Source organism: Dipodomys spectabilis, unplaced genomic scaffold (genome assembly GCF_019054845.1).
Source record: "Dipodomys spectabilis isolate Male_0828 unplaced genomic scaffold, ASM1905484v1 ptg000219l, whole genome shotgun sequence".
NCBI lineage: Eukaryota > Metazoa > Chordata > Mammalia > Rodentia > Heteromyidae > Dipodomys > Dipodomys spectabilis.
Genome location: NW_024870896.1, coordinates 156,197 through 179,923, shown reverse-complemented (window position 1 = coordinate 179,923; position 23,727 = coordinate 156,197). Strand labels below are relative to the sequence as shown.

The following is a 23,727-nucleotide window of genomic DNA, read 5'->3' as shown; positions in this document are numbered from 1 at the left end:
TGGAAGTGAAGGTGTGATTCAAGCGGTAGAGCGCCAAATCTTGAGCAGATAAAGCTGAGTTCCAGGCCCTGAGTTCAAGCCCCAGTGTGTGTGTGTGTGTGTGTGTGTGTGTGTGTGTGTGTGTGTGTGAGAGCGCGCGCGTGCGCGCTGGGGTGGGCAGACACAGGGACAGGTGTCACACCCGGATGTGACACCATCCAGGCTGGCTTGAATCGCAAGGGGAGTGGGAAGAGGTTGGGGCACCGCCTGGCACGCAGTGGGTAGGGCTGGTCTGGTGGGAAGAAGAGGAAAACCACCCCGGGGGGAGGGCGGGAACTTGCCCTGCGGTCGGCCCAGGCGCCCACGACGCGGTATTTATAGATCTCTGCCCCCTCCCCCCGCAATCGCCTTAACCCTCTCCACTCCCCGCCTCGCTGCCAGCCCAGGGCTGGCATTCGACCCCAGGATTCCAGACCTGGGGGGGCGCCAGCGGGCTCTCCGGAGGGGTGTGGCCGGCCCCCCTCCGGGAGGTGTGGGAGGCAGCCTGGAGATCGGCGCCCCCTCCCCAGCCCCGGACCCCCCCCCCCCCGTAAACAGAGGCGGGCTTGGTCTGGGGACTGGGGTGCAGGCCCGGCCCAGCGGGTCGACCCAGGCCCGAGCCCCAAACCACTGCCACGGGCCCAATCGGGCTCCGGGGGCGCCGCCAGGAGCTTTTCCGGCCCGCGATTTCCTCCCGCCCCGCCCCGCCCCTCGGGCTCGAGGCCGCCCCGGTCCCCATTCGGGCCGGGCCTCGCTGCGGCGGCCGCTGGGCTGCGTCCCCGCCACCCGGGAGTCGGCGCGGCGCGGTGAGTGCGTGCGGGGCGGCGCGGGGCCTTTGTCCGCCTGCTCACCTCGCCCGGGCCGTGCGCGCGGCTGCTCCGGGGGCCCGGAGCTGGCGCCCCCTCCCCGCGGGCCCCCTTCCCGGGGAGGGGGAACGGGGACCCCTCTCCCCGCGGGCCCCCTTCCCGGGGGTGTCCCCTCTCCGCGGGCACCATCCCTGCGCCCACCCCCTTCGCAAGGACCCGGCCCCGCGCTGCGCGCCCTCCCCACACAGGCCCCTCCCTGCGGTGCGCCCCCCTCTCCAGAGCCCCCTCCTCGGCGCCCCCCCACAGAAGCCCCTCCCCGCGGGGCGCCCCCTCTCCGCACCCCCTCCCCACAGAGGCCCCTCCCCGCGGTGCGCCCCCCCTCCCCATAGAGGCCCCTCCCCGCGGTGCGCCCCCCCATAGAGGCCCCTTCCCGCGGTGCGCCCCCCCTCCCCACAGAGGCCCCTCCCCGCGGTGCGCCCCCCTCCCCATAGAGGCCCCTCCCCGCGGTGCGCCCCCCCCTCCCCATAGAGGCCCCTTCCCGCGGTGCGCGCCCCCTCCCCGCGGGGCGCCCCCTCTCCGCACCCCCCTCCCCACAGAGCAGGGCCCCTCCCCGCGGTGCGCCCCCCCTCCCCACAGAGGCTCCTCCCCACAGAGCCCCCCTCCCCGCGGTGCGCCCTCCTCCCCGCGCCCCCCTCCCCACAATTCCTCCGCAGGCCCCCTCCGCGTGCCCCAACTTGCCACAGAGGCCCCCCCTCTCTACAGAGCCCCCTCCCTGCGCCCCTCTCCTCACAGTCTCCCCTCCTGCGCCCCCACCCCGGTCTCCCCTAGTCCCGCCTGGGCCCGCGCGCACGCGGAGCTCCCTCCGCCGACCCGGCTCTAGGGCCCCTCGGGAACCGCGGTGCCAGGCCCCATTGCACCCCCAACTTGGCCACTAATTCCCCGGGGCGGAGATGGGATGGGGGGGGCGGTCCCGGACCCCAAGGCCCCGCTGCGGGAGGCCAGCTGGGTGCGGCTGGCGGCCGAGGCCGCGGGTGTGGAGCGGGTTGGCACAGCCGATCCGTCCCGGTGTGGACGTTTCTGGAAGGCCAGTGGCACTTCCGGCCGGCCGGATGGTGGGGGGGGGGCTCCCCCACCCCCCCGGGCCTGCACAGGAAAAGACCCCGCTGAGGAAGTGGGGCCTCGGGCTTGGGGTCGCCAGTATCCCTTGTGCTTGTCTGGAGGAGAAAGGAGGGGTGACCCGGTGCAACCACAGCTTGCAGGAAGGGCTGGGTTTGGGGAACAGCTCAGAAGCCCCCAAGGATAAGGGGTTGGCAGGGAACAAGAAGCCTGGAGGGAGACCAGGGCTCCTCAGGGAGATGGGGTCCCGGTGGAGGGGAGCCCCAGGGTAGGGACCTCGGAGGAGGAAAACAGAATCCAGGGCCATGGCCGGCTGGCGGACTTGTAAGTGCACTGGCAGGAAAGGGGGTTTATTTCTGAGCCAAACCTGCTCTAATGAGAAGTGCGTGATGGGTGACTCAGACAGGCCATCTCGGATGGGGTGTGTGTGTGGGGGGGGGGGGGGTCGGTGTGGAAATTGATTTGTTAGAGAAGAAAGACATCACCTTTAAAGGGTGTGGGTCGGTCTGTAAAGGAACCTGAATCTGAGTTCTATATGCATGCAAGGCCCTAGGTCCTTTATTTTTTTTCTTTTGTGCCAGTACTGGGGCTTGAACTCAGGGCCTGGGCACTGCCCCTTAGCTTTTTCATTCATTCAAGGCTGGAGCCCTATCACTTGAGCCACACCTCCACTTCCAGCTTTTGGATCATTAATTGGAGATAAGAGTCTCAAAGGCTTTCCTGCCCAGGCTGGCTTTGAATTAGGATCCTCAGATCTCATCAGCCTCCTAGAATAGCTAGGGTTATAGGCCTGAGTCAGCAGCACACAGCTCATGAGAACTCTATTTGAGTTTCCTTCTCTAATTCCCTGTGGCTTCCCAGAAATCCCCCAGGAAGCCCGGTGCTAGACCAAAAACAAACTTCCTTGCAGTTTGGGGACCTATGGGCGGGTACTCTAGGACTAGACGCTGAAGTCTGAACCTGTCCACCAGTGGGCGGGGCTGATCTGAGTGCTGGGTGGAGTGAAGCCCTTGGGCTATGAAATGTGGCTCTTGTTTCTAGCTCTCTCTGTGTGTGTATGTGTGAGTGTGTGTCTCACACTCAGAGTTGCTGAGTGGCCACGATAACACTATTATAAAAGTCTTCGAACCGGGGCTGGGACGGTAGCTCAGTGGTAGAGTGCTTGCTTCGCATGCATGAGGCCCTGGGTTCGATTCCTCAGCACCACATAAGCAGAAAAAGCTGGAAGTGGTGCTGTGGCTCAAGTGGTAGAGTGCTAGCCTTGAGCTGAAGAGCTGAGGGACAATGTTCAGGCCCCATGACCAATGGGGTGGGGGTGGGGGTGGGGGTGGGGGGAGTCTTCAAACCATCCACCTTGTGTTACCTGTGCTGTCATGGGAGGATGAGGAGGGTCCCGAGGTCAGTGAAGTTGTCCTACTTTGGGACAGTTTTGTGAACACTGGTTTTGGGTGTTGTCCTTGAGTTTTTTCACTCCAGGCTAGTGTCCTACCCCTTGAACCACAACTCCACGTCAGACTTTTTGCTGGTTAATTGGAGATACGAGTTTCATAGACTTCTCCCTGCTCAGGCTGGCTTCAAACCACAATCCTCAGATCTCAGCCTCCCGAATAGCTAGGACCACGGGTGTGAGCCATTGGAGTGGGGACCCAGTAGGGTCTGCCATCTTGCCAGATGAACAAGGATCTGCCCTCTTGGTCGGACATAGAAAGTTTGGGGTCTGTGCAGAAAAACGATCCAAACCTAAATGGCCTCTGTGTATGGTTGAGTGGAGTCTGAGTCACAGGTCAGGGGAAAAGGAAGAAGGGCGGGGAGGATGAAATCACTGCCCCTGAGCTTATCCTTTGAGTGGGTGGTGACTTCTCATTACTCTCATTTTCCTATAGGACAGAAGTTGGCAGGAAAGCCTCCAGTCAAGTGGGGGAGGGGAGGAGACACCGCCAGAGACTGGGGGTGGAGAGAGAGAGAGACTCCGTGTAGACCACCCATAAGGCAAGGGCCACACATTCTGCTAGGCAGCCTTTGCCCACCACCCCGTGGTCAGCCACTCCTGTGGCCCCAGTGGAAAGCCTTGGGTGTTCAGGGTGAGGGGGCGGGGCTATGATGGATGCTCTTTAATTAGACTTCATCTCAGGTAATCACCATAGCAATCCAGTAAGCTAGGGTACTTAGCATCATGGAACAGATGGGAAGCCCAGGCCCAGGATGACCATGCTGAGAAAGGAGAAAGTAGTGGTGGGGACCGGCTTTTGTTGGCCACTGCACTGGCGCTTTCTGACACTGAGAAAGTGGCCACAGGTCCTTGTAACAAGGCCATTGCTAAGAGTTCTTGCACTGGCTTCCCCCCCCCCCCATTTTTTGGTGTGTGTATGTGTGTGTGTACCTAAGGGCTTGAACTCAGGGCCTTAGCTTTCTTTTTATTTTTGCCTGTCCTGAGGCCAGGCCTGAGCTCCTTTTGCTCAAGGATAACACTCTACCACTTGAGCCACAGCACCATTTCCCGATTTTTCAGTGATTTAATTAGAGATAAGAGTCTTACAGACTTTCCTGCCTAGACCGGCTTTGAACCATGACTCTCAGATCTCAGCCCCCTAAGTAGCTAGGATTAAGAGTGTGAGGCCCCGGTGCCCAGCTTCTCTTAGCTTTTTGACTGGAGGTTGGTTCTTTATCACTTGAGTTACACTTTCAGCCTTTTGCTAATTACTTGGACAAAACCAGCTCAGGCTGGCTTTGAACTGTAATCCTCAGAACTTAGGCTCTGAAGTAGCTAGGATTAAAGATGTGAGGCACTGGCACCCAGCTTCCCTTAGCTTTTTGACTGGAAGTTAGTTCTCTATTACTTGAGTTACACTTCCAGCCTTTTGCTGATTACTTGGACAAAACCAGCTCAGGCTGGCTTTGAACTGACAACCTCACATCTCAGCCTCCTGAGTAGCTAGGATTACAGGTGTGAGCCACTGGTGCCTGACTGCATTACTTTTGTAAATGGGAGGGGGGTTAACTTTGAGAAAGAAATGTTTTTTAATAGATAAACTATAATTCCACAGCAAGCTTAACAATATACAACTATATTACCCTTCACAAAATATGCTTTGTGTAGGAATCAGGAGGTTTGACTTGACTGCTAAGAGTACTGGTGTTGGAATCAGAGACCCAGGTAAACCTATATCCTGAGAGCTCCTCCCAACTAGAATGAACAACCGTGGGACCGGCTGTTGAAGGAGGAGACTGGGTGCTATTTGTGTTTGAAGACTCGTTACTCTGGAGAGCATGTAGATTAGATTGTCATACAAAATTGCTTTGGCGGGGAGGGTGGGGAGGGGGGAGAAACAAAGGAAAAGGAGAGACTGGTGAAGAGGCTTTGCAACCATCCAAGCAAGAAATGATGCTGACTTGGAATAGCCAGGGAGAAAGGTGCAGGAAATATAAATTAGATATATTCAAGGTCTCCTAGTTCAAATGGACTAAGGAAGAAAGACACAGACAGACAGACTAGTATTTGGGAAGTCTAGAGATTTAGCTTGGCTTAGGGACCAGAACATTTGGAGCCGGGGAGGGTGTTTCCATATCCTCTAGCTTTAACCTCTGCCGTGATGATGATGATGATGATGATGATGATGATGATGATGATGATGATGATGATGATGATGATGTTGTGGGGCTTGAACTCAGGTCCTGGGTGCTGTCCCTGAGCTCCTTGCCCAGCAAGTGCCACAGCGCCACTTCCAGTTTTCTGATAGTTCATTGAAGATAAAAGACTCTTATGGAATTCCCACCTAGGCTGGCTTTGCAGCCCCGATCTTCAGATCTCAGCATCCTGAGCAGCTAGGATGACAGGCCTCAGCCACCAGCATGCGGCTTAAAATCAGTTCTTTGACAGTTAATAGCTGATTGCTAACAGCCTAGACTTGAACCTTCCTAGCACCTTTGGCAAGAAATTCTTTACTGTTGGCTGCAGGGAGTAAAAAAGCCCAAGGAAGTCCCTGATTGGGTGTGGCCTAGTTCACAGCCCATTCCTGATCAATGATGGTCTAGGGGTGGGGCTTGGCTCACAGCTCATTGCTGACCAATCAGTTGGATTAAGGGCATGGCAGGAATCCACCACTGAGTCAGATCTGCTCACAGGCCCTGGCCTGTGACACCCCAACCCAGGATGTATGGACTGGATTCTGGGTGTAGAGTGCATCCCTGTTATCCCAGGGGTGCGTCTGAAACAAGAAGAGAGTGCTCTAGGATACCCAAGGGGAGAGAAAACAACAGCCTATCAAGACCAGGGCTCAGCCAGGGGGAATTGGTCTGGCATGTTCTGCTGGGTTAAGAAAGGAGCCAATGTTGTGGTGGGTGCCCAGTGGCTCCCGCCTGTAATCCCAGCTACTCAGGAGGCTGAAACCTGAGGATTGCAGTTCAAAGCCAGCCCCGGGAAGGAAAGTCTATGAATCCCCAAAAAGCTGGAAGTGGAGCACTAGCCTTGGAGCACAAAAGCTCAGGGACACCACCCAGACTCTGAGTTCAAGCCCCAGGACTGGCACAACAAAAAAAATTAAATCAATCAATAAATCAGGAGGAATTGAGCTGCAGTCCCGGTGGGAAGGTGATTGCCTATTTTAACTGGATTTGTCCTGTGGCCCTCAGGATGGCCATGCGAACTTTGCGTGTCATTTGTCTAAGAGAAGTTTCTGGGGCTATTTCAGGACAGTCTGGGGTAGGCAGTAGGAGGTGTGGGCTACGGCATTCCACTTTTCCAATGGGAGCACAATCAGTCAGAATCAATCCAGAGTCCTCAAGTGACCTCTAAGACTTGTCTCATCTCCAGAAGCTTCTCCCAGAATACGCTGTGACGTTGACTGGATCCCTCCTCCTCCAACACCTTTCTCATCCACCCCCTCTGCCAGACAGAGGATGCCCCCCCCTCTCAAGTGCTCCTGACGATCACCCCTCCCCTCCAACATCCGTACTGACTTACTTTGTATAAACCTGTGCCAAAGAACTGGCCACAGATTTATTATCTATATGTTTCCCAAACCTTTTTTTTTAACCCTATATTTATTGTGCAAACAATGCTATTTAAAATATTTATGTCACTTAGCTATATAACCTTGAACAAGTTATTAAATCTCTGTCTCCCAGTTCCCTTGTCTGCCGCGTGAGACAATAATAGTCCCTACTTCGTGCAATTGTGGGAACACTTAAATTCATCTGAGTAAAACGTTTAGCACAGAGCAAACTTTCAGCGATACTGCCTCTTATTGCTCTTTGGCGGGAGCAAAACAATATCCAGGCTAACTTTTGAAATGCAATATTAAACATAGCCTTGATTTAAGAAGGGCAATATTTGTAAATTCATTTTTTTTTGGTTTTGTTTTGTTTTCGTTGTGTTTTTGGTGCCAGCATTGGGGTTTGAACTCAAGGCCTGAGCACTGTCCCTTTTTTTATTTCTGCTCAAGGCTGGTGCTCTACCATTTGAGTCGCAGTTCTACTTCTGGCTTTTTGGTGGTTAATTGAAGATAAAAATCTCACATATTTTCTTGCCTGGGATAGCCTGGAACTTTGATCCTCAGATCTCAGCCTCCTGAGCAGACACAAGTGGAGGTGTGGTTTAAGAGGTAGAGCGTTAGCCTTGAGTGGAAAAGCTAAAGGCTAGCACCCAAGCCCTGAATTCAAGCCCCATTACAGGAACAAAAAAGCAAAAGTAGGAATTATTCTTCCCTAGTCAGACTGCATTCCTAGGTCTCCCATTTTATCCTGGGTGCCCTCATTTGGCCTTTTGTTCTAGGCTGCTAGCCACTCTTTTTTTTTTGGTCGGACATGGGGCTTGAACTCTGGGCCTGGGCGCTGTCCCTCAGCTCTTCAGCTCAAGGCGAGCACTCTACCACTTGAGCTACAGCCACTTCTGGTTTTCTGGTGGTTTATTGGAGATAGGAGTCTCACGGTCTCTCCTGCCCGGGCTGACTTTGAACCGCGATCCTCAGATCTCAGCCTCCTGAGTAGCTAGCATTACAGGCGTGAGCCACCAGCGCCTGGCTTTGCTAGCCACTCTTGACTCTTTTCCGGCCCTTCAGTCCCCAGACCCCATCCATCCTGGACACTTCTGGGCTCAAGCAGCAGTGACTGCCAGGAGACAGGACACAGGTTTCAGATGTGTGTGTGTGTGCGTGTGCATGTGTGTGTGTGCATATGGTTCTGGGCACTGGCAATTTTCAGAGCGGAAAGACGGAGAGGAGGGCAAATGAGGGAGGGATGACTCCTTAAATGACTTTTTCGTTCCAAAATAGCAGTGACTTACACGGTGTGACCGTCTGGGTGGAGCCAAAATTAATACCAGAGTCCCTCAGGCCCCTGTATCTTGCTGCTGTATGGGGTCGGGAAGTGTGGCCTTTGGCCTTTGGCTGGGAAGGCTGGGACACAGGTGTTTTCCAGGAGGAGAGAGGCTGTGACCCCCCTCCCCCCTTTTAAGAGCATGACCCAGAAGTTGTACCTGTCAGTTCCTCTAAAATCCTATTAGTCAGAAAATAGTCATGCCCAGCTGCAAGGGAGGCTGGGATTTGTAGTTTTTAGCAGAGTCTGGGATTTGTAGTTCTTGGCAGAGAAGAGCTGTTTCTGCCTGTGTGATTTGCCTGACAACTATTTGCCTAAACTTTAAAGATACAGTACATGGGCCACACTAAAGCTCCCAGCACAACTATGTTTATCGCAGCAATATTTACCATAGCTAAGATATGGAACCAACCCAGATGCCCCTCAGTAGATGAATGGCTCAAGAAAAGATTATATATATATATATATATATATATATATATATATATATATGTATATGAATTCTATGTTTCCTTCAGAAAAGAATGACACTGCTCCATTTGTAAGGAAATGGAAGGACTTAGAAAAAATCATATTAAGTGAAGTAAGCCAGACCCAAAGAAACGTAAGTCCCATGGTTTCCCTTATTTGTAATAATTAGCATACATCTAGGATAATCTTAGCAGGTGAGCAGAATAGCTCAATAGCTATGTACATATGACCATATAAGATTATGCTAAGTAAAATGAAGTCCAAGACATGGACACAAGAGGTTTTACTTCGTTGTTCTCAGTGTATTACGTGATCGTGTGTGTGTGTGTGTGTGTGTGTGTGTGTGTGTGTGTGTGTGTGTGTGTGTGTGTTCTCCCCTTTATGGTTTATCCCCTGTTGTCACTGCATTTGATTTTGGTACCCTGGGTATTGTTTATCTGAACTAGGGAAGGGAAGGGGAACAACAAAATGGTGAGCCAAAGGACAAAGGGGGAACTTATACAACAGCGATACTCACAAGACAATATGTTGGAAATGATCTGTACCACTTGAGGGGGTGGGGGGAGGGAAAGAGGGAGAGAAATGAGGGAAGGTGTAACAAGTTAGACAAGAAATGTACTCACCACCTTACGTATGTGACTGTACCCCTCTGTGTATCACCTTGCCTTGTATTCAAACCCCAACACACCAAAAATAAAACAACAATAATAAAAAGAATTGAACAGCAAAGGATCAGAGTTGGGGACCAGAACTCCCAGCTCTGGGCACACTTCTCTGTGAGGCAGAGCTAGGCCAGGTTTCCTGAGGGCGGAGAAGGAGGAGGCTGTGGTTCCCAGCCTTAACCTGGGGAGCTGCTTGTTTTCTTTAGGACTTACCTGCAGGGTGGCGAGGTGGTGGGGGTGGGGGGGGAGAGGGAGAGAGACTGCCTTGGGCCTGAGATCCTCCAGGTAGCCTTTGTTGCATGTAGAGTGCATTCTGTCATGAACTGCTTGGTCAGCTCTGTGCCCACTGAGAAAACAGCTTCAGGTACAGCTGGATCCAGGAGCTCTCGACGTCTTTCTGCCCTTCTTACCTTGCATGTGGAATTGGGACGAGTAGAGGGATAGACGTCGGGAGGCTGCTGCTGCTCAGGGCTGGGCAAGGCACCCCTGTTGGACCCCATCACCATTCAGGTATTTCCTTTCAGGGTTGCTTCTTGAGTCATCTCTCTGTCTTTTTGTTGTTGTTGTTGTTGGTTGTGGGGCTTGAACTCTGGGCCTGGGCGCTGTCCCTCAGCTCTTCAGCTCAAGGTGAGTGCTCTACCGCTTGAGCACAGCACCACTTCTGGTTTTCTGAGTGGTTTTATGGAGATAAGAGTCTCACAGACTTTCCTGCCTGGGCTGGCTTTGAACCGCGATCCTCAGATCTCAGCCTCCTGAGTAGCTAGGATGACAGGCGTGAGGCACCAGTGCCCGGCTTTGAGTCATCTCTTGAGAGCCTCCATGTGGTGGCTCACTTTTGCTGGAGATGGCTGTATTCCCACACTCCCAACTGTGGCAGCGGGCTGGCCCTTGTCTCCTCCTTCTCTGTAGAAGGCCTGGGCGCTCCGGTGTTTCCTGCGGGGCTCTGCGGAGCTCCACATTTAGCTGAGGCTGTGATCGAGGAGGAAGAGACAAGGGGGCAGTGCAGGCGGACTCTAGCGAGGCTCTCCCCTGGGAAAGGCACGGGGTGGGTGAGCTGTGCGTGTTCAGCACAGGATCATCATGCATCCACGTGGCTCAGGGCACCGCCCATCCGTCCAGGTGGGCTGTGATTGGCTTTCTGGTCCAGGTCACACCTTCTGATCCTGGAGTACCATTTTGCCTGTGACATGTGCTTTCTCTACCCTCTTCTGTGTCCCTGGGCTCTGAGGCTGGGGGTAGAAGCTTCATGTTGCTTTACACATGCGGAGTGTCTCTGTTCTTGGCTGCCAAGCGGATTCTTTCCAAGGTGGACCAGAAGAATGGGCTTCCCAGGTGCATGGAAGCTCAGTGCCCACCCTGGAAGCCCTTCTGAGGGAGGAGCCATGGGCTCTGGGGGAGCACTATGGGGCTGAGCTCACCAGGCTCCACGCCTGTCATCCCAGCTACTCAGGAGGCTGAGATCTGAGGATCACAGGTGAGAGTCCCCAGTCCCTGCTGCTGGGGTTTCTGGGGGGCCACCCTGGCAGGACGGGAAGGGGTGTTGCCGAGATACAGCTGGGAATGGAGCCGTTCAGTCAGCAGGTGGCCAGGCCTGGAGGCTTCCAGATTTGGGACCGGAAGTGTCTGGAAAGGAAAGGAAAGAACGAGGCTGCTGGGAGCTTTCCCACTGCGGAGGCTTGTGGAGAAGAGGAGGAGGGAGGACAGGACGCACCCGTGTGACTGAGGGACTCCCTCAGCCCAGCTGCCCAGCGTGGGCACGTGGTGTGTGGGAGACACAGCATGGCTGCGATCCACCGGATGGAGCCTGCTGCCTATGGCTGGATCCGGTGCTGTGGATTTCAGTGAAGCTTGCCCCGTGGCAGGGGCAGAGAAGGGGTAGGGGGAAAAAAAATATGGCTGGAGCCACAAATCTACTTTGCACTCAGTTCTGGCCTCTGGTCTCTTGCTATTTTTTGATGCCAGTACTGGGGCTTGAACTCAAGGCTACTACTTGAACCACACCTCCACTTTGGGCTTTTTGCTGGTTAGTTGGGAGACAAAGAGTCTCTCAGACTTTTCTGCTCTGGCTGAGATCCTCAGATCTCAGCCTCTGAGTAGCTAGGATGACAGTGCAGGCACGCTTGCATTTCTGATTGGCCTTGGTCACTCAGTGCCAATGTGTCTTTCTGCTACCCCGTGCTGTAGCCTGAGCTCTTCTGCACCCAGCCAAGTGCTCAGCCTTGACCCTGAGCAGCCCAGCTTTGCCTTGCTCACCACCCAGCCTCCTCCCCCGTAAACTTGGGCTGAAAGGATTGGTGGATCCATCTGTCTCCTCCTGCCCACTGCCCCGGTCTAGCCTCTGGGATGGCTTCCTCCTGCTAGCATCTCACCAGGGTCCCTCTACAGGATGCCCTAGGGGGTTGGGCAGGAAAACCTCCCACTGGGCAGCTGCAGCCCTTCCCTGAAGGCTGGCTTTGGGGAGGCCCAAACAAAGGCCTTGCTTCCTTTTCCTCCATGCAGGCACAGTGGTCCACCACGGAGAGCTCAGCTGTCAGCTGCCTCACAGGAAGATGTGTGGATGGGGGGTGTGCATGGGCACAGCCCTGGGAATACTGAGCTTCTTTCTGACAGGTGAGGTGGCCCTGACCATCATGGCTGGTGGGGGTGGGGGTTGGACCCATTTCAACCAGACTCCTGCCTAACTGGCTCTCTCTGCCAGAACCACACTTATGTCTGGGATCCAATAGGCAACCTCTATTTTTTAGTGCTATTCTTGGTTCTTGGGCTTGAACTCAGGGCTGGGCGCTGTCCCTTTGCTTTTGTGTGTGTGTGTGTGTGTGTGTGTGTGTGTGTGTGCAAGATTCACACTCTTGCCACTTGAGCCACACCTCCAACACCTGGCTTTTTGCTGGTTAAGACTTTCTTAAAGATTTGTTTGCTTGGGCAGAGGTTTGAATCCTCAGCTCTCAGTCTCCTGAGTTGCTAAGATTATAGATGTGAGCCATTGATGCCCGGCCTCCTTATCTTTCTTAGCCTTCACTGTTTTATCTGTAAATTAGGAACGTGAGCACCGAGTGCTGTATGATTTTGAAGTTTCCTGACCACACTGTGTTCCCTCCTCAGGATCTTTGCATGTTCCATTTCCTCTGATTACAACTTTCTGCCTCTACGTTATTTTTCATTCTTGCACGACTCCCAGCCCTTAATTTGTGCAAGCCTTTGCTCAAATGACATTTCCTTGGCACCACTTTCCTAGTTATCTCCTGCCCTTGACGTGTTCTTCTTGGCACCTGACATATTGTATGATTGCTTGCTTAGCACCTGCTGGCTCCCTGATCAATGGATGGCTGCCTGCTACACAGTCAGGGGTCAGCGGCCATATTGAATGCATGCCACTTTCCCCCTACATTACTGCTAATGGGGCACACAGCAAGCTCTCTGGTGCCATCGTGTGGTCAGCCAGAGGTGGTGCAAGTCCACATGTTGGGCTCCAAGATGGGAAGTCTAAAATTGGGGCTCCAGCAGATTCTGTGTCTGGGGAAGGGCTGCTCCCCATCACTGGGCTGATTATTCACCCTCACATGGCAGTGATTGCATCGGTGGTGTGTGTGTGTGTGTGTGTGTGTGTGTGTGTGTGCGCGCGCCCGCTGGTACTGGTACTGGGGCTTGAACTCAAGGTTCATTTGCTTAGCTCTTTGCTCAAGGCTGGTGCCGTACCACTTGCATCACACCTCTACTTTTGGCATTTTGCTGCTAATTGTGGAGCTAAGAGTCTCATCACCAACACCTGGCTCTAATCCTAGCTGCTACTGCTTCCTCCTCCTCTTCCTTTCTCCGCTTCCTCCTCCTCCTCCTCCTCCTGTTCCTCTTCCTCCTTCCTTTTTCCTCTTCCTCCTCCTTCCATATTCTCATCCCCAACTGATGATTTCTCCCCCCACACTGGGGCTCTATCACTGGAGCCACACCCTCGGCCCTCTTTTGCTTTAGTTGTTCTTCAGTTGTTTGTCCAGATTGGCGTCCTGCATAGCCGGGCTGACACGTGTGTATGTGTACACGTACACTTGTACCGTGTGTAATGATCATATCACAGGCTGGCGCCTGTCATCCTAGCCACCCAGGAGGCTGAGACCTGAGAATCAAGGTTCACAGCCAAATTCCGTCAGGAAGGCCTGTGAGACCCTTCTCTCCACTGAACCACCAAGAAGCCAGAAGTGGCGCTGGGGCTCAAGTGCTCGAGAGCGAAGGAAAAGTCTGGGCCCTGAGTTCAAGCCCCAGAACCAGCATCCCGCCCCCCAAAAAGTGTGGTGTGCAAAGACGAGCAAAGCTGGGATTGGAGGACGGCCCTCTAGGCCCTGCCCCGCCCATCACCACGCCCCGCCCATCGCCCCGCCCCGCCCATCGCCCCGCCCCGCCCATCGCCCCGCCCTCCCATCTCACCCCCCAGGAGCCGTGGAGGTCCAGGTCCCGGAAGATCCAGTGGTGGCCCTGGTGGGCACCGACGCCACCCTGCATTGTTCATTCGCCCCTGAGCCGGACTTCAGCCTGGAACAACTCAACCTCATCTGGCAGCTGACAGACACCAAACAGCTGGTGCACAGCTTCGCCGAGGGCCGGGACCAGGGCAGCGCCTACGCCAACCGCACGGCGCTCTTCCCGGACCTGCTGGCGCGCGGCAATGCGTCCCTGCGGCTGCGGCGCGTGCGCGTGGCGGATGAGGGCAGCTTCACCTGCTTCGTCAGCATCCGGGACTTTGGCAGCGCCGCCGTCAGCCTGCAGGTGGCTGGTGAGCGCCGGCAGGGGGCGCTCTCCCCTCCCATCCCTCGCATGCAGCTCCCCCCCCCCCCCCCGCCCCACCCTCTCCTGACTGACCCCTGACCTCTGCCGTCCTCCAGCCCCCTACTCCAAGCCCAGCATGACCCTGGAGCCCAGCAAGGACCTGCGGCCCGGGGACACGGTGACCATCACCTGCGCCAGCCGCCGGGGCTACCCCGAGGCCGAGGTGGTCTGGCAGGACAGGCGGGGCGCGCCCCTGGCCGGCAACGTGACCACGTCGCAGATGGCGGACGAGCAGGGCCTGTTCGACGTGCGCAGCGTGCTCAGGGTGGTGCTGGGCCCCGACGGCGCCTACAGCTGCCGGGTGCGGAACCTGGTGCTGCGGCAGGACGCGCACGGCTCCGTCACCATCGCAGGTAGCCGATCGGGGGGACCCCAGCCCCAGTGGACGTGGTGGTGGTGGTGGTGGTGGTGGTGGTGGTTTTGATCTGTGGAATCACGGCCAATCGTGGTAGGCGCAGGCCCGCAGGCCCAGCTCTTTGGGGGGAGAGTGGGGGGGAGTAGAGATCGGAGACACAGGTTTGAGGCCTGCAAAGCAAAAAGAAGTTGTGGAGACCCCCTCCAGCTCAAACCCAGAGGCAGAGTAGGGGGAAGTGCACCTGTTATCCAGGGGCAAGCACGAATCGGGAGGATTGCAGTCCAGGCTGACTTGGGTAGAAAAAAAAAGAAGCTACCTCACACATGAGTGGAGCTGGTCTCTGGTGGCTCACGCCTAATCATCCTAGCTGCTCCAGGAGGCTGAGATCTCAGGGTCGCAGTTCAAAGCCAGCCCGAGCAGGAAAGTCCCGGAGACTTTTTTTTTTTTTTTTTGCTAGTTAGTCATGGTGCCTGAACTCTGGGCCTGGGCGCTGTCCCTCAGCTCTTCAGCTCAAGGCTAGTGCTCTACCACTTGAGCCACAGCGCCACTTCCAGCTTTTTCTGCTTATGTGGGGCTGAGGAATCAAACCCAGGGCCTCATGCATGCAAGGCAAACACTCTACCACTGAGCCAGTGAACCATCAGAAAACACCGAAGTGGAGCTGTGGCTCCAAGTAGTTAAGCACCAGCCTGGAGTGGAAAAGCTGAGACGGCACCCAGACCCTGATGAGTATAAAATGATGAGTGTAAAAGAAGGCCTAGAGTGTGCCCCAAGGGGTAGAGTGTCTGCCTAGCAAGCACAAGGCTCTGAGTTCAATCCCTAGTACTGTCAAGAGGGATCTTCCTTCCTTCCTTCCTTCCTTCCTTCCTTCCTTCCTCTTCTTCCTCAGTGTCTCATATCTTATTCAGAGTTGTCCTCAGGGCCTGCCTGGAATCTGGACCTGTGGGCAGCAGTTGTGGCCCCAAGGCTTGATGAGGGCATGGGTCAGGGGCAGTTCTCTGAGTCATGGGAAGGGATCTGTGGCACCATCTGACTGTGCAGGGTCCCCAGACAGAGCAGGGCCTTTCCGCTGGTAGGATATCTGTCTCCTCCTTCCTCCTTCCTCCTTCCTGCATCTCCACCCGGGCAGCTCATGTGGCTCGTAGCTTTCTCTGCTGCCCCCATGTGGTCAAACACCAGATGGCAGCCATCCATGGGGTGATGTCTTTTAAGTTTTGGTTTTCAAGTGGCGCTGTGGCTCAAGTGTTAAGTGCTAGCCTTGAGCTGCACAGCTCAGGGACAGCGTCCAGGTCCAGAGTTCAAGCCCCATGACTGACCCAAAAAAAAAAGCCAAAAGTGGTGTTATGGCTCAGGTAGTAGAGTGCTAGCCTAGAGCACAAAGAGGCTCAGGGACAGCACCAAAGCCCTGAGTTCAAGTCCCAGGCCTGGCACTGAAATAAGGCAGGGACTCTTAGCTTAATTTTCCTCCTGACCTTTCAGTCAGCCACTCACTTTCATTCCAGAAGTCCTTTTTTTTGGGGGGGGGCAGTCAGTTGTGGGGCTTAAACTCTGGGCCTGGGCCCTGTCCCTCAGCTCTTCAGCTCAAGGCTAGTGCTCTACCACTTGAGCCACAGCGCCACTTCCAGTTTTCTGAGTGGTTTATGGGAGATAGGAGTCTTGTGGATGTTCCTGCCCAGGCTGGCTTTGAACCGCAATCCTCTGATCTCAGCCTCCAGAGTAGGATTATAGGTGTGAGCCACCGGCACCCGCCTGGGAGTTGGACTTTTGAGTCCTGAAGCTGGCTCTCTCATGCCAGTGTGCCGTGGCCTGGCTCTCCATGGAAAAGGTTTCTGGAATAAGAACTGGGCGTGGAGCCCAGTGGGGCTGGGGGTCTGAGCCTAGCTCATTCTGTACTAGAGGAGTGTGAGCAGATTTGGGCTGTGTTCCAGGCACCCCCACCAGCCTAGGGGCCAATATATAGAGAAACCCTCCCTGAATATTTCTGCCATTTTGCCCCTTTCCTCTTTTGCCGTTTTTGTTTGTTTGTTTGTTTGTTTCTTGTTTTTTGTCGGTCGTGGGGCTTGAATTTGGGCCGAGGCGCTGTCCCTCAGCTCTTCAGCTCAAGGTGACCACACTACCACTTGAGCTACAGCACCACTTCCCAGTTTTCTAGTGGTTTATTGGAGATAAGAGTCTCATGGAGTTTCTTGCCCGGGCTGGCTTTGAACCCCAATCCTCAGATCTCAGCCTCCTGAGTAGCTAGGATGACAGGTGTGAGCCACCAGCGCTCAGCTTTGCCAGGTTTTTATTTATTTATTTATTTTCTTTCCTGGGTGGTGCTGGGGCTTGAACTCAGGACCTCTTGCTTGCTAGGCAGATGCCGTACCACTTAGGCTGCCCCTCCCGCTCCTTTTTGCATTGGGTATTTTTAGAGCAGGGTGTCCCTTTATGCCTGGGCCTGCCTGGACTACTTGTGCTTCTGGGTGTCACTGGGGATGTCAGGCGTGCTGCAGTATGCCCAGCCATTGGTTTAGATGGAGTCCCGCAAACTCCCTTATGCAAAGGTTGGCTTTCATGGCTGTCCCCTGATCCCTGATCTCTTCCTCCCAACTAACTGGGATTGCAGGCTTGAGCTGCTGGGCTCGGCCCCCCCCCCCCCCAGGAGATCTTACGTGGACAACAGGAGGGGTCCCCCGGGGCAGCCGAGTTAGCCACCGCCCTGTTCTCCAGCTCCCTGGCAATCAGTGCCTCCGCTTCCAATATCTAGAGCAGCGGTTTTGCCAGCCATGCCTGGCAAAACACGGCCCCTGTGCCAGGGTCTCTGCAGCTGCTGCAGGGAAATCCCCTTCTGGCCCTGTTTCTCTCATGTCCTGGCCAAGGGGACAAAGAAAGACCACATGCTTTGTTCTGTTGGTTCCCCAAGGCTTCACCCTGTATGGGAGCAGCTCTGCTCTGTTCTACTCTGGTGACTTTATTCAGGGCCCTGCTGGCCTTAGCCCAAGCATAGACTTTTCAGCCTCGCCCTTGACAGGAGATAGCTAATAGGAGAGGACTCTGTGCTTCATGGGAGTTCTTCTCCACAACACCCCCCCCCCCCCAGACTGCTAGGGATCCTTGGAGAAGCTCAGCCCCTCATGCATTCCAGCACCCTCTTCTGCATATGCAGAGCTAAGCACGCATTTCCTGTAAAATTAGGACAGCCAAGTGCCAGTAGCTCACACCTGTAATTCCAGCTACTCAGGAGGCTGAGATCTGAGGATTGTGGTGTTTGAAGCCAGCCAGGGCAGACAAATCTGAGAACCTCTTATCTTCAATTAACCAGCACAAAGCTGAGAGTGGAGGTGTGGCTCAAGTAATAGCCAAGAAAGAGCATGAGGCCCCGAGTTCAAGCCCCAGTACTGGCATGTGCGCGCGCATGCGCGTACACACACACACACACACACACACACACACACACACACACAAATAAGTGCTTTGTGGACCACATATATCTCTGGTGCTTCTTTCTGCCTGCTCCTCTTCTTTTATCCTCTCTCTCTGTTTCTCTCCCTCCCTCATCTGTCTGTCTGTCTCTCCCACAAGTGTAAAGATTAACATTAGCTCACAGGCTGTACCAAAACAGACCACATTCCAGATTTGACCCATGGTCTGTAGTTTGCAGATTCCTGATGCACAGAGCAACATCACCAGGCAGGAAGAATCTAGATGTTTCTGCTGAAAGTGGTTGGGACGTGGATTTGGCCAGGGGCGGGAAAGCAGGGGCTCGGTTATAGAGATCCTTGACTCTATTCTGAATAATGGAAGCATCATCCTAGAGTCCACAGGGACCCGTAGAAGAATCTAGAGCCTTCGTTACTCACAGACTTTGCAGGCCTGGCTCCATCAGTGCGAGGGGGTTGGGATTGGATGGGAGGCGCTGGGGAGCTTCCATGGGGGGCTGGGCATGGGGGGATGGCGGGGTCTGTCTTCAGGGCCAGGTCCCCAATCTTACTTTCTCTTACTTTCTCGTCCTCCTCTCCTCCCCAGGGCAGCCCATGGCCTTCCCTCCTGAGGCTCTGTGGGTGACTGTGGGGCTGGCTGTCTGTCTGGTGGCACTGCTGGTGGCCCTGGCCTTTGTGTGCTGGAGAAAGATCAAGCAGAGGTGTGAAGAGGAGAGCACAGGTGAGAGTGTGTGTGTGTGTGTGTGTGTGTACTATTCCCTGTGCATTTTCTTTGGGCATACCCCTGTCTCGTCCATTTTGTGCAGCTATAAGAGAAAACCTGAGTCGGGCGCCAGTGGCTCACGCCTGTAATCCTAGCTACTCAGGAGGTTGAGATCTGAGGATCACAGTTCAAAGCCAGCCCAGGCAGGAAAGTCAGTAAGACTCTTATCTCCAATAAACCACTAGAAAACCGGAAGTGGTGCTGTGGCTCAAGTGGTAGAGCGCTTGCCTTGAGCTGAAGAGCTGAGGGACAGGGCCCAGGCCCAGAGTTCAAGCCCCACAACTGACAAGAAAAAAAGAAAGAAAACCTGAGACGGGATAATGCACAGAAATGGACTGGCTCTCCGATCGGGAGGCCAGGCACTCCCATATCAGTGGGCTGGCACCAGATGAAGCCTTTATTGTATGTATGTGTGTGCCAAGATCAGGGCTTGAACTTGGGGCCTGGGTGCCATCCCTTGGCTTTTTATTGCTCAAGGTTGGTGCTCTGTCACTTGAGCCATCTCTCCATTTCTGGCTTTTTTTTTTTCTGGTTAATTGGAGATAAAAGTCTCTTAGACTTTTTTTGCTTTGGTTGCCTATGAACCTCAATCTTCAGGTCTCTTGACCTTAGGATGACAGACATAAGCCACCAGCACCTGGCATTTCGGTGTGAGTTTTGGCCAGAACAGATGTGCAAATCCACAGCAGGAGCTATGCCTGTGATATCCACATGCATGTCTAAGGACAGAGAATGAGTGTAGGCAATAGGTTGAGATCCTGAAGCTGAATATGTCACTTGTGTGACTGAGTATGATCTGCATTCGTGTGCGAGTGCAAAAGTAGTGTGTCACATGTGTGTGTGACTGTAAGTGGGACTGGAAATGAAGTAGCAGGTTGCCAAACTTCAGTGACTTTCTTGTCTTCCTCTGAGCTGCTGCTATTTGCTGGGCTGAGCATCAGTCTTGAGTGGACGATGATTGGTGGAGTATGTCTGCCTCTGGGGTGCTGCTATTGGCTAGGCGGAGTGTCATACTTGAGTGGACGTTGGTGATTGGTGGGTGGGGATGGGGCGTGGACAGTAGGGGGTAGTATAAGAGTAGACAGAGATACGAGCAGAGAGGTCACCCGGACTGGAAGATAACTAGCCATCAGAAAGGAGGGTGGGGAGAGATCAGGTCACTTGTAGGTAGGTGAGTGCTAGCACTGTAGATGGCAAGGTGTGTTGTGGAAAACTAGGTAGGCTTTGTAAAAGGTTGTGTGGACAGACAGAAGGGCAGTGCAGATGGGAGAGGTTGATGGTTGGCTGGGTTGGTGAATGGGTAAGGCAATAAATGTGGGTGGACTAGAGGAAGGCCAGGAGATGGGGCTCCAGATTGGAAGTCTGGAAGTCCTCTCCTTCAGTCTGAGGTTCAACTCTTCTCTGTTCTCCACCTCTTACCTGGCAGTCAGCATTTGGACCACAGGTCAGGCTCGCTCAGGCTTCAGGTGGGGAAGTATGGCGGAGAGAGAGGGCTGTGGAAGGTTTCCATTCACCCTGAGCTGTTCTCTTCTAGGAGCTGAGGACCAGGATGTGGATGGAGAGGGATCCAAGACAGGTGAACTGGAGCCTGGAGGTGGCCCCCTGGGCAGAGGGAGGAAGAGGCAGGAGCTGGAGGGGCCGGGTTTCCTTTATGGGGCTTGAATGAAGCATATTCTCTGACCAAAGCCTCCATCCCAGGGCTTCTAAGCTCTTTGCTTGTGGGGAGGTCAAGCCCCCCCCCTCCCCCCCCCACTGCCCACCAGGAGCCGCTTCTTTGTTCCTGACAACCTCAGCTCAGTCCCAGGGCCAGTGCCACCTAATTCAGCCAGCACTGTGCAGCCAGGGGCCTTCCTCAGGAGACAGAAGTCTCATCCTAACTGAGCGGCCCTCAGCAAGCCCCTGTTCCTCTCTGGTCGCAGTTTCTTCATGTGTAAGATGGGTTCAATCAGTCTGGAGGTTTATCCACATTGGATTATATCTGCATCTGTCTCTATTTATATGCACGACCTGGTGCTTCACACACTGCAGTCTTGCTCTTGTGGGCAGATGGCCGACCCATGGTCCTCCTTAGAGGACGAGGCCCTTTACTTCTCTAGGCTTTTACTGTTTGATCTTCTCTGTAATTGTCACCCTGGCCCGGCCCTGCTGGCACCAGCGGGCTGTCTAGAAATGCCCTGGAGCGGCTGGACGGGCAAGTGCTTTTGCAAAAGGCGTGGTGGGATCTAGCCTGCGAGCAGCTGGTTCCTCATTCCTGTGGCGCCATTAGGAGCTGTCTCACCCAGGATGCAGGCTTCCTCCTCCGTCCCAGCCAGGACCCCGGGAGATCACTCCAGGCTCTGGTGGCTCCCGCCTGTAATCCCAGCTACTCAGGAGGCTGACATCTGAGGATCCTGGTTTGAAGTCAGCCTGGGCAGGAAACAACCAAGAGACACCTCCAACTGACTAGCAAAAAAAAGAAAAACAAGAAAAAAGAACAAGAGAAAAACTTCTCCACCTGTGGTGCCCGCGTGGCAGGCGGGCGGGGAGATGGCCCTGAGACCAGGCTAGGGACAGGTGTCCTTCGAGGAGAGGACAGGGGTGGGCTGGAGATCGGGTCACTTCCTGCCCACCCGAGGCCCCCGGGGGCCCCTGCAACTGTTCCTTTACCTTCCTTTATGCAGTGGGGCTCAAGGCACCCCGAATCTCCAGCTTACTGGAGGACAGGTGCCTGTCCCCATTCTACGGGTGCCAGCAGGGCCAGGACTTAGGACGGCAGCCCGAGGCCCCTCTCCTGCACCCCTCCCATGCCCCCAGCTCTGCCCACCCTCACCCTCCCTCTGCCCCCACCAGTCCCCCACTCTCTCCCCACCCTCACTGACCCATATATACCTTTCTGACTTGCAGCCCTGCGGCCTCTGAAGCACAAGGAAAACAAAGAAGGTAGAGACGCTCAAGGTTGCACGTGTGTGTGTGTGTGTGTGTGTGTGTGTGTGTGCGCGTGCGCCCGTGCACACATGCATGTGTGTGCATTTGGGGGAGCCGCAAAGGAAGCACTCACCATGTTTTCACTGTCACCCCTCTCCTCCCCTCCTCCCTAGCTGGCTGAGTAACCCAGGTCCCAGCGGCAGAGAATCCCAAGTAGCACCCAGGCTTCCTCTCCCTGTACCCGAAGGGGTGGGGTGGGTGGGGGTGGGGGCCGTACTGGGGCTTGACCATCAGCCTCTACTTTAGGAAATGCAGGGAGTAAGTCACGTGGTTCTAAGCCTGAGGAGCACAGGAGAGCGAGGTGGATGGAGAGACACAGTATCAGTTTGGTCCCTGAAGAGAATTCTTAGGCAAAGTGGTCGGAAGGCCGGCGCCTGTGGCTCCTGCCTGTCACCTCCAGCTACTCAGGAGGCTGAGAACTGAAGTTGGCAGTTTGAAGCCAGCTCAGGCAGGAAAGCCCAGGAGACGCTCATCTCCAGGGAACTACTAAAAAGCCAAAAGTGGCGCTGTGGCTCAAGTGATAGAGGGTTAGTCTTGAGCACAGAAGCTCAGGGACAGCGCCCAGGCCTCGAGTTCCAGTTCAAGTAGTGGCACAAGAGAAAAGAAAAAAGAAAAGAAAGTGTCTGAAAGGCGGAGGTGGCAGGGCGGGGCCACACACTGACATCTGCGTGTGGGAGGGGACGTCGGGAAGAGGGGGACATGGATGGAGCCTGGCCTTGGAAGGACAAACGGACCATGGCCGAGGGACCAGTAGGAGGGCTGTGGAGACTAAGAGAGATGGCTGAGCAGAGGGCGGTCCCCCTGTAGCCTCCGCCAGTGCCTGGTACCTGCCGGCATGAGTTTCTGACACCCTGTGGTTAACACGGGGCTGTCCCCTGGCCTTGTGGCTCATTGTCCCTGTACCCCGGTACATGGCCAGGTCTCTATTTCGGACAGAATCCCAACAGTACAACTCCTTTTTTAACTGTTCCATTCCTCCTTGTTTTTTCTTTTCTTTCCACCATGAAATACAGATGATGGACCGGAAATCGCTTGACCAGGGAGCTACTGCCCCTACCTGGGGGTTCCTACCTGCTGGCTGCACTGGGAGGGTCCCAATGTGACACCCCTCCCCTCACCCCCCAAGGAAGGGCTCCGCGCTGGCTGCTGTGGACAGGCTCGGAAGAAGGCGGTACGTGGGCCACCCGCAGCCTGATTTCTATAAGGGACACGATGCTCAGAGTCATCCCTGCTGCCTTACTTCTCCACTGATGGTACAGGAACTAGCCGCTGCCTTATTTCTTATGGACACAGTACACAGTCTCTCCATTTCCTTGTCCCACAAGAGCCACCGGAACAACAGACCCCGTGTATAGACTAACCCGCTGCCTTAGTTTCCCCAAGAGACTACGCAGACAGACACCCCATGCGGCTTGTGTCTCCTGTGCCCAGTTTCCTCCCCACCCCCCCCGCCCGATCTGGGGGTGATCCATCTCTTGAATCAACACGCTGAGTCTCCTGCCTCCTCCTGCTCTAGCCCCCAAACCTTGACTCCCATCTAAGTGTGACCCATACACACAGATCCACTGCAGCCTGTGGCCACGCGTGCTGGATCACGTGGCCGCTGGCCCCCCTCTGGTCTCCTCCCCACCTGCCTGCCCTGTGGGAAGCCCGTGCTGGTCACTGCTTCTCTGAGGGTCCGCAGGAGGGGGTACCCTGGCAATCAGCCCCTTTATCCTTGTGATTTTTTTTCCACCTTTTTTTTTTTTTTTAATTAAGTTTTTTCTTTTGGTGCCAGTCGTGGGGCTTGAACTCTGGCTTCACGCTCTCACTGGGCTTTTTCACTCAAGGCTGGTGCTCTACCCCTTGAGCCACACCTCCACTCCCAGCCTTTTTTTTTTTTTTTTTGGAGTTGAGTCCCGCTGATTTCCCTGGCTGGCTTCAAACCATGATCTTCAGATCTCAGCCTCCTGAGTAGCTGGGGTTATTGGTGTAAGTACCCACACCTGGCTTCCCCCGCCCCCCCAAACTTGGGAGCCATTGTTTC

At 54.9% G+C, this 23,727-nt stretch overlaps 1 protein-coding gene across 2 annotated transcripts; it reads left to right on the top strand.

Moving 5' to 3' along the window:
- Positions 1-752: 752 nt before the first annotated feature.
- Cd276 (CD276 molecule) lies at positions 753-23,459 on the top strand. Of its 2 annotated transcripts, none has more exons than XM_042697419.1 (8): positions 753-824; positions 11,885-11,995; positions 13,809-14,147; positions 14,257-14,553; positions 18,561-18,695; positions 20,272-20,313; positions 21,621-21,656; positions 22,715-23,459. In XM_042697419.1, the coding sequence occupies exons 2-8, from the start codon at positions 11,935-11,937 to the stop codon at positions 22,735-22,737; spliced, it is 933 nt and encodes a 310-aa protein (XP_042553353.1). In that variant the 5' UTR covers positions 753-824; positions 11,885-11,934; the 3' UTR covers positions 22,738-23,459. The 2 variants fall into 2 exon arrangements, with proteins under 2 accessions (XP_042553353.1, XP_042553352.1); XM_042697418.1 differs by lacking the exon at positions 753-824 and adding an exon at positions 9,698-9,895.
- Positions 23,460-23,727: the final 268 nt, after the last annotated feature.

Bases quoted from the DNA above. Each gene is read 5' to 3' on its own strand.
- Cd276 (XM_042697419.1), top strand. From the start codon at position 11,935: ATGTGTGGATGGGGGGTGTGCATGGGCACAGCCCTGGGAATACTGAGC. The intron at 14,554-18,560 runs GTAGCCGATCGG...TCTCCTCCCCAG, and splicing joins CGGCTCCGTCACCATCGCAG to GGCAGCCCATGGCCTTCCCT. The intron at 20,314-21,620 runs GTGAACTGGAGC...TCTGACTTGCAG, and splicing joins TGGAGAGGGATCCAAGACAG to CCCTGCGGCCTCTGAAGCAC.